General features: G+C 38.7%; 1 protein-coding gene across 2 annotated transcripts in view; it reads right to left on the reverse strand.

The window, feature by feature from the left end:
• The window catches only part of PTPN2 (protein tyrosine phosphatase non-receptor type 2), a 91,841-nt gene that overhangs the window by 45,100 nt on the left and 27,838 nt on the right, over window positions 1–18,903 (reverse strand). For both annotated transcript variants that reach the window (XM_039217245.1, XM_039217243.1), the window contains exon 2: window positions 16,227–16,317. In XM_039217245.1, the coding sequence (XP_039073176.1) occupies window positions 16,227–16,317 (91 nt within the window). The remainder of the gene's footprint in view (window positions 1–16,226; window positions 16,318–18,903) is intronic.

Raw genomic sequence — 18,903 nt, forward strand, 5'->3', positions numbered from 1 at the left:
CGCACACACACACACACACACACACACACACACACACACACGGAATAAAAGGGAATGATATAACGCAGACTGGCAAATTCAAAAAGGCTGAAGAACTGGGTAGACAGAAAGATCCAAAACATGTTAAGGTCAGACTCTGAAGGGTCTTGTGTGCTGTGCTCCAGGCACAGGCTACTTTAATAAAGCTCTTTAAAGGACTGACACAAGCACATTTGATTTCAAGAAAATAACTACCAGCACTCTAGAGGATAGACTGGAACAAGAAGACACCTTAACACATTGATGCACTAACAATTTAATCAGGAGATGATGAGCACAAAACCAAACCATGGTAGGACCAGAGAGATTTACAACGGAACATGTCCCAGTGCACACCACCACCAACTTGCTAACCAAGTAAGTATGTGTTGTTCCAGTAGGTTCAATCTTTTTCAAACAATAGGTTGACTGTCTGAGACTTCCATCTTGTTTAAACCATCAAGATTTCAAGTTTCTAAACTTGATAGGACAATGTTAATTGATTAAATTTGACTTCCACATATCTCCAAATCTGAAAATACGTCTTTAATCTATCCCTAAATGTCTCTGCAATGGAGAGAAGACTTAAGAAGTGTCCTTTAAAAATGTGTAAAACCCATTAATATACTTTGGAACACTGACATCTCTCTTTGATAGTGTGCATAAAATAAGACATACTAAACTTTAATATTCTCAATAAACACCTCAACCATTTTCCTTGAAACTCAGAACTGCTCCTTCAAAGACAGAGAGAGCATGGAGAGTAGAAGGAGTTGGGGGAAAGTACTTTCCTGACACCCAAAAGTCCATGGGACACCATGGAAACAATACAGACCAAATATTTATTAAATTCCCTCTACATTCCAGGCACTGCTCTCGGCACTTAGGACCCATCCGTACCCTTGTGGAGCTTACCTTCTCAGAAAGGGAGACAACAGCCAAGACCACTAAGTAAATGCTATGTTATACAGTAACAAATGCAATGGGGGAAAATGTAGAGTGAAGAGGAACATCATGTTGGGGAGCAGGAACAGGGTTGGTTACAATTCTAAATATGGTGGGAAGGCTGGCCTCATTAACACAGTGACATTTAAGCAAAGACTTGGAGGAGTCAATCATACAGATATTTTGGTTAAGAGTGTTCCAAGCACAGAGTAAATACCTTAAAGTGGGTATGTGCCTAACATGTCTGAGGGACACAGATAATGGAGCTTGAGTCCAATGAAAAGGGAAGAGAAGCAGCCTGCAAGTTAGGTTCAGAAAGTTAAGAAAATCTGTACTGATTCATTAGCCTCACCTCCTAAATTTAACCCTGAGAAAAAGAGTTTCTACTTCCATCTTCTTAGTGTCTACCCAGTACAGTGTCATAACAATTTAGGTTGGCAAGTGTTCAAGCATTGTTTATACACTGAATTCCAGAACATTTTCACATTTAAATTGTTAAACTATGGTAGAATTTTGTTAGAATGACAAATCACTATTAAACCATTGTGAAACTTACGCAGGAGATTGTTACTTGACTTGAAGAGTGACCTAATTCAGTAAAAAGGAAGAGCTCAGACATCTCCAGAACTTTCCAGTATAAGTATCTGGAACTCTGTGGTCCAGATGAAAGAAAATCTACGGGGCCTAAAGATGTAGATTCCGAGGTCTGTCCCAGCTCTACCAACCTACATGACCACAGACACAGCTGTGATTTATACAGAAAAGAGTAACCTGCTACTTGAGAAACATTACTAGCATCCAAGTTAGTTACTACACCCTGTGGTAAGAGCCACATCACTAGTCTCAGCTGGACTAAATGAATCCTTCTCTATTATTTTTTACCGACTGACCCAATATACTCCAAGTATCCAATACAAAACTCCTTGGAAAGTCCTATTTCAAAAATTTATAGGAACTTAAAATTTCTACCTCATCATGCATCTGTATTTTAATATATAAGCAACCACACCTTCCCTCCCCACATTCCAAGTATAATCGGTGGTCCTAGAAGATGTGCCATGTTTCCCCAGGATATTAAGTTCCCTCCCTGGCACATTTCTGCTCCTCCCTCCAGTCCCCAGTACTCTATAGGAGCTGCCCAGTGATGAGTCATGGCTACAGTGGGGGCCCTCTGTTAGAAGGCTACCATTATGACAAGATTTTTGATCCACCCAGCCCATGGGGCAACAGTAATGCCAGACCACCAGCCATCTGCAGCCTTCTGTTAGGGCTAAACTCTCTGTAGCCAGGGACCCTGTCATGTTCATCATGTATTCCCACTGCCCACCACAGTACCCTTACCCAGGACCCAAATCAAGAAGCCATCAAATTCAGAAACCTGGAAAGATGCTGGTATAACTCAGAATGCACTCCAATTTCTCATTTTATAGGCACCCATTTGTGGGGGTGTGTACAGTTCTATGCTATTCTATCACATGCGGAGATTGTGTAACCACTACCACAATCAAGATACAGTCCTGTTTCATCACCACAAAGATCCTCTGTGCAATCCCTTTACAGTCACACTCCCCACCAACCCCATCCCTAACACATTAATCTGTTCTTTATCTCTACAATTTTATCATTTCAAGAATGCTGTAAAAATGGAATCACACAATATGTAACCTTAGAGATTGGATTTTTTGACTCAGCATGAGTCTTCTGAGATCTATCCAACTTGCTGCATGTTATCAAAAGGTCATTTCTTTTTTATTGCTGAGTAGTATGTCATGGTATGAATATACCAGTTTGTTAACCACTGAACTGTTGAAGGACATTTTGGCTGTCTGCAATTTGGAGCTATTACAAATAAAACTGCTATGCACCTTCATGTACACATTTTTATATGGACATAAAGTTGCAGTTCTCTCAAATGCCCAGGACTGCAATGGCCAGGTTGTATAAGGTACATTCAGTTTAAGAAACTGCCAAACTATTTTCCAAAGTGGCTACACATTTCACATTCTCACTAACCTTATATGAGATCCAATTTCTCTACATTCTTGGAGTATTGTGGCCTCATTATTTTAGCTGTTCAGTGGGTGTGTAGTACTCTCTCACGCTCACCATCGTTTTAATTTTCATTTCCCTAATGGTTAAGGACATTTTTCATATGCTTCTATGCTTACCTGACATCTGTATTCATAATCTTTTGTCCATTTCCTAACTGGACTTCTTTTGGTTTTATGGTTTGGTCTTTCACTGTTGAATTTTTGAAAGATCTTTATATATTCTAGGTCTGAGTTCTTTGCGGTTTTTAAGTATTTTCTCCCAGTCTGTCCTTGTCTTTTCATCATCAATTCCCTAACAGGGTCTTTAGCAGAGCAAAAGCTTTTAATTCTGGTTTAGTCCAATTTACTGATTTTTTTTCCTTCCATGGACTATGCTTTTGGTGTCACATTAAGAACTCTTCATCTAGCCTTAGGTCCTGAATTCCCTCCTGTTTATTCTAAAAGTTTTACACTTTACAATGAAGTCTATGATCCATTTTCATTTTTGTATAAGGAAGTTTAGGTTGAGATTGTGGGGTTAGGGAGTGCTGTAGACGTCTAATTGCTCTAGTACTGACTATTGAAAAGACCATCCTTCTTCCATTAAATTTCTTTACACTTCTGTCAAAAATCAGTTCACCATACTTGCATGAGTCCATTTCTAGGTTCCCTGTTCCGTTTTCCAATTTATGTTTCTATCCCTCTGCCAAGATCACATCAACTTGATACCATACTTAATAATTATAGTATAAGTATTAATACATAATGTATTAATACATAATTAATACAGTAAATCTTAAAATCAGGCAGAATGATTCTTCATCATCTTCTTCCTTTCTGAAATTGTTTTAGTTATTTTAGTTCCATTGCCTTTTCACACATATTTAAGAGTAAGCTTGTTTATATCTACAAGAAATCTTCATGAGATTTTGATAGGAATTGTGTCAAACCTACAGAAAAATTTGTGGAGAAATGACATCTTTACTACATTGGCACTTCCAATTCATGACATGGTATGTTTTCCATTTATTTAGATCATCAATGATTTCTTTTGTCAATGTTTTGTTGTTTTCGATATATTGGCCCTATACATGTCTTGTTAGATTTATTCCAAAATATTTCATTTTTAAGAGCAATTGCAAATGACCTTATATTTTTAATCTTGGTTTCCATGTGTCCATTGTTAGTATATAGAAAGATAATTTTTATATGCTGCTCTTATATATAGCAACCTGTTTTAACTCACTTATTAGTCCTTGGAGATTCTTGAGATTTTCTATGTAGAATAACATGTCTAGACTATCTGCAAACAGAGACAGTTTTATTTCTTCCTTTCAAATGTGTATGCCTTTTATTTTATTTTTTGCCTTTACGCTGACTAGGATTCAGTATCCTCCCTTTTAAGTAATCTTTTAAAAATGTAGAAGTTGAGGGGCGCCTGGGTGGCTTAGTCAGTTAAGCGTCCGACTTTCGCTTAGGTCATGATCTCGTGGTTCGTGGGTTCAAGCCCCGCGTCGGGCTCTGTGCTGACTGCCAGCTCAGAGCCTGGAGCCTGTTTCAGAGTCTGTGACTCCCTCTCTCTCTGACCCTCCCCTGCTCACGCTGTCTCTCTCTCTCTCTCCTAGAAATAAATAAAACGTCTAAAAAAATTTTTTTAAATGTAGAAGTTGAAATAATTTCAAAATTTACAGAAAAATTCCAAGAAAATACAAAGAATTATTTCCTAAATCATGACAGCAAGTGCAAATATGATAACTGATTACCCCTGAAGATTTTCTACAAAGAAGGACTCAAACGTACTTAACCACGGTACAGCCATCAAAATCATAAAATTAATGATACATTATTAACTCAGACCCCTGACAAGTTTCACCAAATGTCCTAATACCTTTTTTTTTTTAACTTCTTTATTGGAATCTTTTAATGATCATATGGTACTTAAGGGAATACTTTTTTTTTTTTTTTTTTTGAGAGAGAGTGCAAGCAGGAGAGGGTCCGAAAGATGGGGAGGTGGAGAGAATCTTAAGCAGGCTCCATGCCCAGCATAGAGCCCAAGGCAGGACTCAAACCCAAAAGCTTGAGATCATGACCTAAGCCAAAATCAGGAGTTGGACACTTAACTGACTTGAGCCACCCAGGCACTCTCCCAATAATACCTTTTAAACAAAAGGATCCAATACATGATCACCATGTTACATTTAGATTTCATATTTCTTTAGTTTCCAAACTAGAACCATTCCTCAGTCTTCCCTGGGAAAGGTTTTTATAACCCCCTGAAGACTATGGAGTATCAATTCATTGGAGTTGTCTGATATTTCCTCATGAATGAGTTCAGGTAACACACATCTGGCAAGTTCAGCACAGAGTGATGCTCTGTACTCACTGCATTCTATAGGAAAGTTCAGGATTTCAATGTGATGTATCCCATAATTGGTCATGATCACCTGTTTAAGGTTGGTGTCTGCAAGACTTCTCCACTTCACACTTACTATTCTCCTCCTGATTAATAAGTATTTTGTAGAAAGGCACTTTAAGACTATGTAAATACTTTGTTTCTCATCAAAGTTTCACCCACCAAGTTTAGCATTTATTTCAACATTTAATACTTGACATCCTACACTAAGGTAGATCTTTCCTTTTTCACCATTTATTTATTCCTGTTACTGATATAAGTACAAGTTCATGGATTCCTATTTTATTCAGTAGGTTATAACCATTATTTATTTCAATGCTCAAATCACTCCCAAATTTGGCCCATGGGTTTAAGCTGGTTTTTATATCCGTTTGACATAGGCTCATCATTTCTTGAGCATCCCTAACCTTCTGGGACTATAAGACATTCCAGGCTACTCTTTTCTTTTTAATGTTTTCTTTACTTATTTTGAGAGAACGAGAGAGTGCATGAGCATAAGTGGGGGAGAAGCAGAAAAAGAGGGAGAGAGAGAATCCCAAGCAGGCTCTGTGCCAATAGCGCAGCCTCATCACTGGGCTCGATCTCCAGAATCATGGGGTCATAACCTGAACCAACATCAAGAATCAGCAGCTTAACTGACTGAGCCACCCAGGCACCCCACTGATATACTAATTCTAACCTAACATTATAGGGTTCACTCAACCTTTCCCCAACTCTTCAAATATGCCCCCCAAGATGCCCTCCCTTACCTACATGCCTTCCACATGTGGGTCCCCAAACCCAAGGGCTTTTAGATTGAATTATTCAGAGGAGAGAGGGGAGGCTTAATGATGTCTTTAATACCTTTTTTGCTACCCTACTAGAGATAATAGAAACTATAATTTTTAAATGTTTTTTTAACGATTATTTCTGAGAGACACACAGAGAGAGAACATGAGTGGGGGAGGAGCAGAGAAAGAGGGAGACAGAGAATCTGAGCTGTCAGCACAGAGCCTGACGCTGGGCTTGAATTCATGGACCGTGAGATCATGACCTGAGTTGAAGTTGGACACTTAACCGAGTAAGCCACCTAGGTGCCCCAGAAACTATAATGTTTTAGTATCAATAATGCCCTAACTGAATTATAAAATAAATGGAAAGTAATTTATAGTTCAATATATGTAGATAGTTGAATAGAAATACACCAGAAGAAAAAAGCCCCCACTAATTTCCATAATGTCTTCTAGGAGATGGTAAGCACCCTTGTTGAATGTCACTGCTCTACAGAGTAAATGCAATAAATTATAAGGCAGTAAGATTAGAGCCAGAATACAGAAATAAAGTGCTATTAAAGCAAACTAGTAACTTTTGGTGGATACCTCTCAGAGGAGTGATACCTATGTTTTGAAGACTGAACAAAACTTTACTGGGGGACAGGCAGTTCAGTTTAAAAAAAAAAAAAAAAGGCTGCACCTATTAAGGAATTAACAGTGTAAGAGGAGAGAATGGCAAATGGGGGAAGAAAGTGAGGAAGGGATGAGGAATGGGGCAAGAAGTGAGGCATACAAGAGATGTTTCAAAATTATCTAGCCAACCCTCTACAATTTATTCACAATGCTCTTTAGAATATCTCTGATGAGAAGTCCACACTCTGAATAAACACCTACAAGAATGAGACTGCACTAAGTTCGTATAGTTTATCTGTAGGTTTAAATAGCTCTTCAGAGCAAGAAAGATCCTGCGTATTCAGACCTGAAATTCACCAACTGTGTTATTCATTCGTGAGCCTCACTTCTATTGTTCAAGCTTAATACAGGATAATGAATTCCTTTTGTCATCTGAAATTCAAGTATCTAAAGTCAGCTATCATGTTGTTCCAGTAAAAAGTTTTCTTTCCCCCTCTAATCAATACTAGCTTCTTCACTAAGAGTTCTAATTCTTATTCCTTGGATACACTCCAGTGCAGTGACCTGTAGAAGTAAATTATTAAAAGTCCAAAATAGCTTTGATTTTGCCTTGATTAAAATCAAAGATTAAAAACAGCAACAACAACAATAAAACAAAATTAAAGATAGAACCAAAGGCCAAAGTCCTAATGAAGAATAAGAAAAGAATGAATGAAAGCAGACAACAGAATGGACTTTGAGAACATGAGGCACATTATCAGGTCTTTACTTTTGAACTTTAGGTGGGGTAAGAAGAATATTAACAAATATTTACATAACACTTACTATAAAATTTAGGTTATATCTTTACTTGCTCTGATTACTATTGTATAACAGCTTTTATTTAAATCTGCTAAGGAAGATGATAAACGTATTCCTGTCAGGTATAAAGACTGGTTTTAATAACTCAAAGTTATCTTATAATTGTCTTATAATTCTGAGACTATCAAAGTGGTTCTTTGTAATTCTTTTAATTTATCTGTGCTTTTGGATTATGAAGAAAACAGTATCATCTATAATTGTGATGGTTTCAAAACATGTCCACAATTCTTTGGAAGTTCTTTAACCTAATGGCAGAGCTTCAGTCCTCTCCCCTTGAACCTGGATGGCCACTAATTAAAAGAATGTGACAGAAGTGATGTGACGTCTAAGTCCAGGTGGTACAAGGCAATGCAGTTTCTAGCTGGCTCTCTCCGGATACTCACTCCTGAAACCCGCCTACTGTTTGCAAGGACGTCCAGGTCACGGGGACATGCCACCTGTAGGTGTGCCAGCTGACAGCCCACAAGTGAGTGAGGAAGGCCTCAAGGGGACTCCAGCTCCAGCTACTCAGCACGAAAGACCCTGAGCAAGAATCTCCTGAGTCCAATCAATCCCCGGATTTGCATATACAATAACTGATTGCTATTGTTTTAAGCCACTGTTTTGGGGTGGTTTGTTATAGCGTCAGATAAAATGACAGCTTTGTTTCTTTTTTCTTTTCCCAATCTGTATGCCTTTTATTTCTTATTCTTCTTTCTGTAGTGACTAGGACTAAAGCACGATGTTAAGCAGAAGTGGTAACAGTGGGCATCTTTGTCTTGTTCTTCATTTTTAAAAAAATGTTTCTAACACGTTATCATTTAGACTTACATTATATTAAGTTACAGAAGTTCCCCCTCCCTTTCTAGTTTGCTATGTGTTTTGTTTTTAATCATGGGCAAGAACTGACTTTAAATAATCTTTTTGCACCTACTGAAATGTTCATGACTTTTTCTCCCTTACCTAGTTACTGTTGTGAACCAACATTTTAAAGATTTTCTAATGTTGAGCACTCTTATCTTCCTAAAATAAACTTACAGACTCTGCTGTATTCAGTTTGCTAATCTTTACATCTATATTCATGAGGGAGATATGCCTGTAACTTTTAGTCTTCTTACTAGACTTTTCTGGTTTGGATAACAAAGTTCTATAATGAGATCATAGAAAGAACTAGGGCACATTCTTTACATATTAATTTTTATCTTTCTATTGTAACACATTTAAGATAACATATTTTCCCTGCATTACTATTTTGCTGCTTTATCAAAGTTTTAAGTACTTTATATATTGTTCACTTTTTATTTACATATTTTACATCTTGTTCACTTTTAAGCATTTTATTATGATTTCTCCTTGACCCATGAATTAACTTGGAAATCTTTAAATCTCCAAATTTATGTGAATTTTTATCTTTTTATTAATAATCTATAATTTAATTGAATTCTGGTCAAAGAACATGGCCTGTAAGACATCAATACTTAAATTGTTAAGATTTACTCTACAGCCTAGTAAAGAACATGGCCTGTAAGACAGCAATTCTTAAATTGTTAAGATTTACTTTACAGCCTAGTCAATGGTCCATTTTTAATAAATATTCCAAAGTCCTAGAAGAAAATGTATTCTCTAATTGTTGGAAATAAGGTTTTACATATTTTTCTTATTAAATTAAGCTTAACTGCATGGTTAAATCTTCTATTTCTTTACTTCTATTTCATCTTACTAAGAAGTCCATAAAAATGGACTTGTCAGTTTTTCCTATCACTCATTCCTTTTTGCTTAATCAATCTTGAGGTTATTTTATTAAGTAAATACAAATTTCAGAGCTAATACTGGCATTTGCATTCAGAGTAGCTATGCCATTTGCTGAGATTTTTTTTTTTTTTTTTAGGAGGTGGGGGGCACAGGAAGTCTGGAAGTTTTCCTTACTTCCTCCTCACCTAGTAACTTTTTAAAAAGTAAGTTTATTGAGAATCTTCTTTTTTTGTATGAGTAAGGGACTATGGACTATTTAACCTGCCACACTACCAGAATCAGAAATCTGTGTTACTTTCCTTTATTTATTTATTTTTTTAATGTTTTATTTATTTTTGAGACTAAAAGAGATCATGAGTGGGAGAAGGGCGGGGGGGGGGGGGGTGTGACACAGAATCAGAAGGAAGCTCCAGGCTCTGAGCTGTCAGCACAGAGCCCAATGTGGGGCTCAAACTCACGAGCCATGAGATCATGATCTGAGCCAAAGCTGGATGCTTAACCGACTGAGCCACCTAGGTGCCCGTTACTTTCCCTTAAAAACTGACAGTTTCACATGGATGGCCCTTGAGGATATTATGCTAAGTGAAATAGGCTAGCCACAAAAAGACAAATATTGCATGATTCTACTTATACGAGGTATCTAAAGTAATCAAACTGTTATAAACAAAAAGTAGAATGGTGGTTGCCAGGGGCTGGTGGAAGGGAAAATCAATGTTGTTCTTCAATAGGTACAGAGTTTCAGTCACGCATGATAAAAAGACCAGTTGTATAACAATATGCATATGGTTAACAATACTGCAGTGTACACCTAAAAATTGTTAAGAGGGTCAATTTATGTCATGTGTTTTTTTTAACCACAATTAAAAAAAAAAACAAAAAACTGTTTCAGGGCCAGTGAAAATAAGTGACAGACCCAAATACAGGATTTACAGAATTTCTACCTATAAAGCAAAGAGTAAGGAAAATTTCAAAATTTAGCAGTAGTCTCTCAAAGTATCAACACAATTCTTAAAGTGATTACTACAATCTTTTACTCCCTTCTCAACCAACCAAGTTCTTGCCTCTTTCACAATCGTCTCACAATTAATTGAGACAATGGAGGCATCTTTTGGTCATGGCAATTATAGGAAGATTGTGGACTTCTTCAAAGTCTATTTCAAAATATCCCTGTTTGAATATGGTTCTCATATTCACACCTCCAAATGTAGTTTCTATATGTCAGTCTGAGGACTGGTGCCAAGCTGTGTATATAAGAATCACATAAGGAGACTATTTAAAAACACAGATTTCCAGACCTACTGAATTAAAACCTAGAAAAATCTGGGACGCATAAAAAAAAAAAATTATGTTCAGTTCCCCTTTACCTAGCTGGTTACTATGTATTCCTTTTTTTTTTTTTTTTTTTAAATTTTTAATGTTTATTTATTTTTGAGAGAGAGCGCATGTGCGTGCAGGGTGGGGCAGAGAGAGGGAGACACAGAATGTGAAGCAGGCTCCAGGCTCTGAACTGTCAGCACAGAGCCCTATGTGGGGCTCAAACTCACAAACCATGAGATCATTGACCTGAGCCAAAGTCGGACGCTTAACCAACTGAACCACCCAGGTGCCCCACCATGTATTCTCTTAAAACCCAACCCTAACTCCTCAGGAACAGCTCCACCAATACACAGTATTATCTCATGACACATACAGCACAACAGGTCTTTATCCCCCTCACTAGACTGCAAATTACCAGAGGGCAGGGTACACGTATTCATGGTATTGAGTGCAAGGCATATTGTCTGTAGCTGGTTTTCAATACATGTTTTCTGAACCAAACAACTGTAAAGTATTATGTATGGAAATACATTTTTAAATGATACAGTGACTATCAGTCAGGTAAGGTACATCCACATCATCTTGAGAGTGTTTAAAAAATATACATTCCTGGGCCTGCCTAGATTTAGTGAGAGTCACCACCTCCACAACCTCCTCCACTGTGTGAGAATAACATCCAAGGGGAAGTGGTTGTAGAGATATTTGGAAGATTTTGACTGATGTGGGTCAGAAAGAGGAGGATGTTCTAAAAAGGTAATGATATTAGAAACTGGTCAGGGTACCTGGGTGGCTCAGTTGGTTAAGTGTCTGACTTCAGCTCAGGTCATGATCTCACAATTCATGAGTTCGAGCCCCACGTCAGGCTCCGTGGCTGACAGCTCAGAGCCTGAAACCTGCTTCGGATTCTGTGTCTCCCTCTCTGTCCCTCCCCTACTTGCACACTATCTCTCTCTCAGAAATAAACGAACATTAAAAATTTTAAAAAAGAAAGAAAGAAACTGTCCCTCCCCTACTCGTACTCGATATCTCTCTCAAAAATAAACAAACATTAAAAATTAAAAAAAAAAAAGAAAAGAAAAGAAAAAAAGAAACAGCCTGGCTGGCTCAGTTGGTGGAGAATGTGATGCTTGATCTTGGGGTTGTGAGTTCAAGCTCCACATTGGGTATAGAGATTACTTAAAAATAAAATCTTAAAAAAATACATTGTGGAAATGGAATTATAATTACTTTGTTATTAAGTACATATGGGAGCTGAATGGGAAAGGAGTCTGAGTTTCTCACTGCAGCAAATATGTCAATAGTAGTACCATTTACAGGTATGGGGGGGGAAAGGCAGAAAAAGCAGGTCTCAGGGCTGGGACCCTGTGTGGGGAGGAATGCCAGCTCTGTATCTAGGCATACTGAGTCTGAGGCAGCTACAGGACATCCACACAGAGGTGAGTGCCCTGCATAAATGGGTCTATGGCTAAGAGGAGAGATCTAGGCTGAAGATGAGATTTAGGGTGATAAGCAGAGAGACACAGCAATAAACCACAGAAGATGAGACCATTCATACAAGTGTTAAGAGTGAGAAGGAGGGAGACACAGAGACAGCACCCTGAAGAAGACAAAGTCAACTGAGAAAGGTAAGCTCTGAAATGGGTGACTAGCCAGAGAAGTAATAGCAAAATTAGAAAAAATGTGCTTTTAGGGAAGGAAGGCAGAGTCAACATTGTCAAAAGTCACAAGCGATAAGAAAAGCAACTAACGGAAAGTCTCATCGCATTTGAAAACTAGAAAGCTTCAAAACGGTACTTTAGAATAAAAGTTTCAGTGGGGAGGTCGGAGCAGAACCACGGGCTGAAGAATGCACAGGTGATGAGGATGGAGAGGCAAACAGTATGGTGTTTTCTTTTGAGACTCTGTGTGCACACAGCTGTGCGTGTGCTTATGTCCACACAGGTAATAGGGCAAGTGGGGCTAAGATAGGAGAAGAGGGTTGAGATGAGAAGAGGCTGAAGCACATTTACAGAATAAGGGAAAGGAGCTGTGAAAAAAAGGTAGAAGACATGAGTAAGAATGGTAATGGCAGAAAATGAGGTCCCTGAGGAGGATTGAGGCATTGGGATACCTAGAACCTAGGACCAGAGAAGGGAGGTTTTTCTCCTGGGACTTTAGAAAAAGATGAATGCAGAGAGAAGTAAGTTTCCAGGTGGTAGAATATGAAGCTGAAGAGTTACTTCCTGATTTTTAAAATGTTTCTCTGCAAGACTGAAGGCAGATCACATTCTGAGAGGAGCAGACATTGAGAGTGGGTTGAGAGCCGGCTTCCTCTGGGACGAGCCAGATCAGAGGGGCCGTGGGAATGACGAGGGTGTGGAGGAGGACAGCGAGGCATCCCAGGCCCAGCCAGTGCCCAAGCTCACCCAAGGCACACACACGAGCCCAACGATTATAGAAGCTCAACGACGGACTATTCGAGGCAAGGTTTCACAGGGTTAGGTAGAATCAGAGATCCACAGAGGTTATTTTTCTAACATATTAGAATAAGAAAGTCATTGGGGCGCCTGGGTGGCTTAGTCGGTTAAGCGTCCGACTTTCGCTTAGGTCATGATCTCGCGGTTCGTGGGTTCGAGCCCCGCGTCGGGCTCTGTGCTGACTGCCAGCTCGGAGCCTGGAGCCTGTTTCAGTCTGTGACTCCCTCTCTCTCTGACCCTCCCCTGCTCACGCTCTCTCTCTTTCTCTCCTAGAAATAAATAAAACATTTAAAAAAAAAAAAAAAGAAAGTCATTATGCAATAAGTAGGGTGTGGAAGGAAGTAATGTACTACAATACATGAAAAAGTCAAGAACTAAAGATCCTGGTGAAGTCAAGGGCTGGGAAGACAGAAAGTAGCCCTCAAGACGGTGGTGTTTAAGATTTCAGGTTGAGAACCGAGAGGCCCAGAACCGTAAGTCTATGGCATCATATGGTTCCTTCCCAGGGACACAACGCCATCCAGGCAAGATAAAAGAAGTACTGAGAGAAGAGGGCAAAGAGGAAGATAGTGAACAACGTCCTTGGCATTCAAGCCTTTGGCAAACGTGTGAGAGGAGGCTGTGACATGGGAACTATGAAGTTGGGAAAGGAGAGACCTAAGGGCGCTAATGTGATATGTCTGGATAGCATGAGCCTCAGAGCAGATTATTTTAATATGCAAGGTGGAAAGTAATGGCTTGGACTAGGAAGCTCTGTGGTTACAGGGGAAACAAGAACAAGTAGCCCCTGCCTGAAAGACAGAAAGGTAGTTTACTCAGGAGACAGCCAGGCTTCCATGGAAGATGAGGGGACAGGGTTCACTGAGTGGCATGCCCAGAGTAGAGTGCAGCTCCAGGGACCACCATATATAGAGAGTGGCCAGAAAGACAGCAGGGGGCACGGGGCCACATCTCCTCTGAGGAAGAAATACCTGTTCCTAATACTAGGTAGCCAGACAAGGCGAATGGCTCTCTTCCTGAAAATACAACAGATAAGAGCCCAAGCTAGTGAGGATGGAGGCAGAGTTAGTAAGGACACTTAGTAAAAACTAAGCTCTCCTTGAAGCCTTCAACTTGACCTGTCCAATAGGCAGTTGGGTAAAGAGTCTAACATTTAAGAGACAAGTCACAACTATTTCATTGATTTGTGTAACCTGGAAGGAGTTTAAGTTACAAATGTCTTACTTTTAAATGTCTCAGTTCCAATTTTTACCAATTCCTCCATTTAGATCAATTTGATCAAACTAATGAGGGAATCCAAACATCAATTAGCATATCCAGTGATTGCAATTACAACAGATCTATGCAAAAAACAAAAGCAACTGGTTGTTTGGAGCAAGAGGAAGGGAAGGAGGTGGCTGGGGCCACAAAAGGGAGAAATCTTGTGGTGGGACTGGTCCACTGGTCTGTGACCAGACTGTGGTGATCCCATGCTCTTCTGTGTGACAGAGCTGCACAGAACTGAACACAACCACAACTAAGTGCAGGTAAAACTGGGGAGATCTGAATGAGTTGCATCCATGCTGATTTCCTGGTTGCAGTTACCTAAGAGGTTACACCGGGGAAAACCAAGTGAAGAGTATGCAGGACGTCTAAGTTCTATTTCTCACAACTGCAAGCAAATCTACAATGATCAAAATAAGAAGTTTTTGTTTTTTGTTGTTTTTTTTTTTAATTAAAGGCAACAAAGCGAAGTGTACAACTGGAACATGTGGTCTCCAAACTCATGGTGAACACTGGAGATTAGTGTCTCTAGCTCAAGGATACTCAACCAGAAATTTGGACAGGGGGAAGGAGCATCTACATGTTAGAAGCACTGCTCACACCCCCATTCCCTGCACAAACAGACCCATAGTGGGCCAGGTTTCAGAGGAAGTTGGTCATATCTTCAAGCGTGCTTTAAGTGAAAAAGCAGAAAACCACTCTCTGCGGGCTACTAATATTTACAAACACTGCTAATTGGTAAGGAAAAAAGCATTTAAGAGAAACACAGTATTTAATAAGTAATTGATGACAGTAGACATGAAGTATTTTAACAGATTAGTTCTCATTCGATTTGTCCAAACTTAGCCAACATATTTTTCATGGACATGTACTTCGTCAACAGGAAGACAAACATTCTGTTCATGGAATAAATAAAGTATGGACTTTTCCCCCAGTAATTAAGATTTTCAATGGAATGTCCATACCCTTCTAACAAGGAATACAATATACATAAGGGTATATACTCTACCACCTTGAGTAGAGTGAGATTATTCAGCCTACACAGGAGGACTCGGCACACTAAAACCGAACCATCACTGTGTGTACATGACTGGGTACATCAGACTCCAAAAGTTCAATCACAAGGGGACCGTTACACAAAAGAATGGCACATCCAAAGCCGCTATGAAAGCCACTAAAAGACTTAGTATAGGAAAACGTTTATAATATATTGCTAGGTGGGAAAAGAGCTACAATTAACATGTGAAGGATTCTAATTTTAAATTTAAAAGAATGTGTATATATGTTTATTCAGAAAAAATACAAAAAGACTATAAACCCAAAAGCTTTTATTTGTTTTTAATTTATGGGTCTTTTTCCTTTACACATTTCTGTTTTAAAACTTTTCTACAGTGAGTACATACAACTTTATAATTTGGGGAAAAAAGCAAACTATACTGATAAATATTTTAAGTAATACTTATAAAGCCTATAGAATAATATGAAAAGGAAGTATTTTATGAATACATATACACACATATATGACTATAATTATTTTAAAGAAAGGAAATTATGCATAAGAAAAAAAGATTAGTAGAAAATACACCAAGGTAACAGTGGCTGCGTTTGAAGGATTAAATTATTATGAGCAATTTTCCTTCCTTCTACTGTTCTAGGCTTTGAAATTTTTCTTTAAAGACGTTTATTATGTTAATATGCAAAAAAACCACTGCACTTATCAACCCTATCCCAAATCTTTTTCTTCGTAACCTGCTTCCAAAAACAAACCAACAAACATACACATGCACACAAACCCACAAGTACTTACATGGGCTTACATCTCTGTATCTGTTTCGATTTCTGTTTTCTGGAAACTTGGCCACTCTATGAGGATAGTCATGGGACTCATTGCGAATTTCCTTAAAATAACAAAAATATATTTTAATATTCCTCTTAAATTGTATATAGCAAAAGATACCTTCCCAGCCAGTATAAAGTAACATTTATTGAACACTTATGATATGCCAAGTACAACACAAAGCACATTGCCTATATTATTTATTTCAATTCTCACAACACCAATAGGAACAATTATCCCTGTGAGGGATGACAGGCTTTGAGAGATTAAATAATCTGTCAAAGGTCACAAAACCAGTAAGTGGCAGACCCCAGGACTGAACAAAGGTTGTTCAGGCACCAAAGTCTCTGCTCTTGATGAATTTATATATTGCCATGCAATATTCAACCCCTACAAGCAACCTTAAACACTTCATGTAATACAGAACTAATGCATTGGCGGTATCTAGGCTAACCACATCACACTCAGATTTCTGACTAAACTACCAATAATATCTATCTCTATTTGGAGTTTCTACCTTAAAACTTTAATCTATTTCTTTATCTGGGACATCTGGGTGATTCAGTCAATTAAGCATCTAACTTCAGCACAGGTCATGATCTCATGGTTCGCGGGTTCGAGCCTGTGTCAGGCTCTATACTGACAGCTCAGAGCCTGAGCCTACTTCACATTCTGTGTCTCCCTCTGTCTCTGCCCCTCCCCTGCTCATACTCTAGCTCCCAAAAATAAATAAACATTAAAATTTTTTTTAAAAAACACTTTATTTCTTCATCTTTATGCCATATTACTGTTACTCTGAGTCCAGAAATATCCTCAAATTTTATTTATAGAGCCTTAAGTGCTTAGCAACCACCACTAGGACAGAAGCTCATTTTAGGACCCTTACAGTTTTCTGTGTTCCCCAATGGGAGAAATTCTGTGAGGATACAGCTGCACTAGGCACTCATCTATTTGGTATATCCAGCATGACCAGGTTTTTTCACCCAAATAGAACACGTTATTCTGAGAATTTTGGTAAAAACAGAAACATTTAAAAAAAAAAGTGAAGAGCAGCTGGGTGGCTCAGTTGGTTAAGCATGCTGACAGCTCAGAGCCTGGAGCCTGCTTCAGATTCGGTGTCTCTGTCTCTCTCTGCCCCTCCCCCGCTCATGCTCGCTGGCACACGCTCTCTCTCTCCCCCTCTCTTTCAAAAATAAACAAACATTTAAAAAATTGCTTTAAAGTGTGCATTACCAGCAAAAATTCATTGGGTCTTTGGTCCACTATCACGTGTGAGAAAAAGGGTTTTAAAAGTTAGGCACCAGATAATTTTATAAATTTAGGCATAAATAAATTATTGAAGTCACTTAGCAAATGACCTTACTATGGGTTCTTCACCCTCTTAAATGCCACCAGCCCCAGCACAGGTAACTTTCTAGTTCATATTTTCACCTACTGAGCCTTCTAAGATGCAAAGAGTAGGGAGACATAGACCAGTGGCAGGAAGTCTCAGTCACACTGTGTGTGCAGAGGGTATGTTGGTTTGGCCACTTTGGAAAATTCAATGTGACACACACACACTCTACAATTGTTTTTACTGACTTTTAATATGTCTGTCTCATCCAGCAATCTTGCTGAGCTCTCTATTATTTTCCAGTGACTCTGAATTTCTCAATAAAACCAAAGTGATCATTCTGTCTCTTCCCTATATTTCATATTTCTTATTTATTTACACCTCTTGTTTCTCTTACTTATCTAATTTCCTTGGCTAGGATCACCTACTCAATATCAAATAGACATATTTTTTCTCCCGATTTGGAAACAACTGCCTCTAAGATTTAACCACTAAACATAACTTGCTTTGGGTTTCTGATCAAAACCCTTTTCAAATTAAGATGGTTCTGGGGTGCCTGGGTGGCTCAGTCAGTTAAGTGTCCGACTTCGGCTCAGGTCATGATCTCACAGTTCATGGGTTCGAGCCCCGCACTGGGCTCTGTGCTGACAGCTAGCTCAGAGCCTGGAGCCTGTTTCAGATTCTGTATCTCCCTCTCTCTCTGACCCTCCCCTGCTCATGCTGTCTCTCTCTCAGAAATACATAAAACATTAAAAATTTTTTTTTAATTAAGATGGTTCTCTTCAACTTCTAGTTAGCTAAACATTTTTTTTTAATCATGAATGGGTATTGAATTTTATTCAATGTTTTCCCTACATTTATAAAGTGATCATATAGCTTTTCTCCTGTACTCTGGTAATGTGCTAAACTACAATTAACAGATTTTCACTTAGTAATATGATTTTAAGGTTCCTCCATGTCTTTTCATGACTTGATAGCTCACTTTTCTTTAGTGCTGAATAATATTCCACTGTCTGGATGTACCATCATTATTTAATTTAAAATGTATGCACCCGTGTTTTTAAGTTAAACTGACCTCTAGTTTTCTATTTGCGTGTTATTTATTTGTTTTAGTATCAAAGTTACACAGCCTCATATAAGAAGTTGGAAAAAGGGGTGCCTGGGTGGCTCAAGTGGTTGAACATACGACTTAAGCTCGGGTCATGATCTCACGATCCCTGGGTTCAGGCCCCACAGGCTCTGTGCTAACAGCTCGGGGCCTGGAGCCTGCTTCAGATTCTGTGTCTCCCTCTCTCTCTGCCCCTCCCCACTTGC

The sequence above is a fragment of the Hyaena hyaena genome, unplaced genomic scaffold, assembly GCF_003009895.1.
Source record: "Hyaena hyaena isolate Hyena2069 unplaced genomic scaffold, ASM300989v1 scaffold_673, whole genome shotgun sequence".
In the NCBI taxonomy this organism is placed as follows: domain Eukaryota; kingdom Metazoa; phylum Chordata; class Mammalia; order Carnivora; family Hyaenidae; genus Hyaena; species Hyaena hyaena.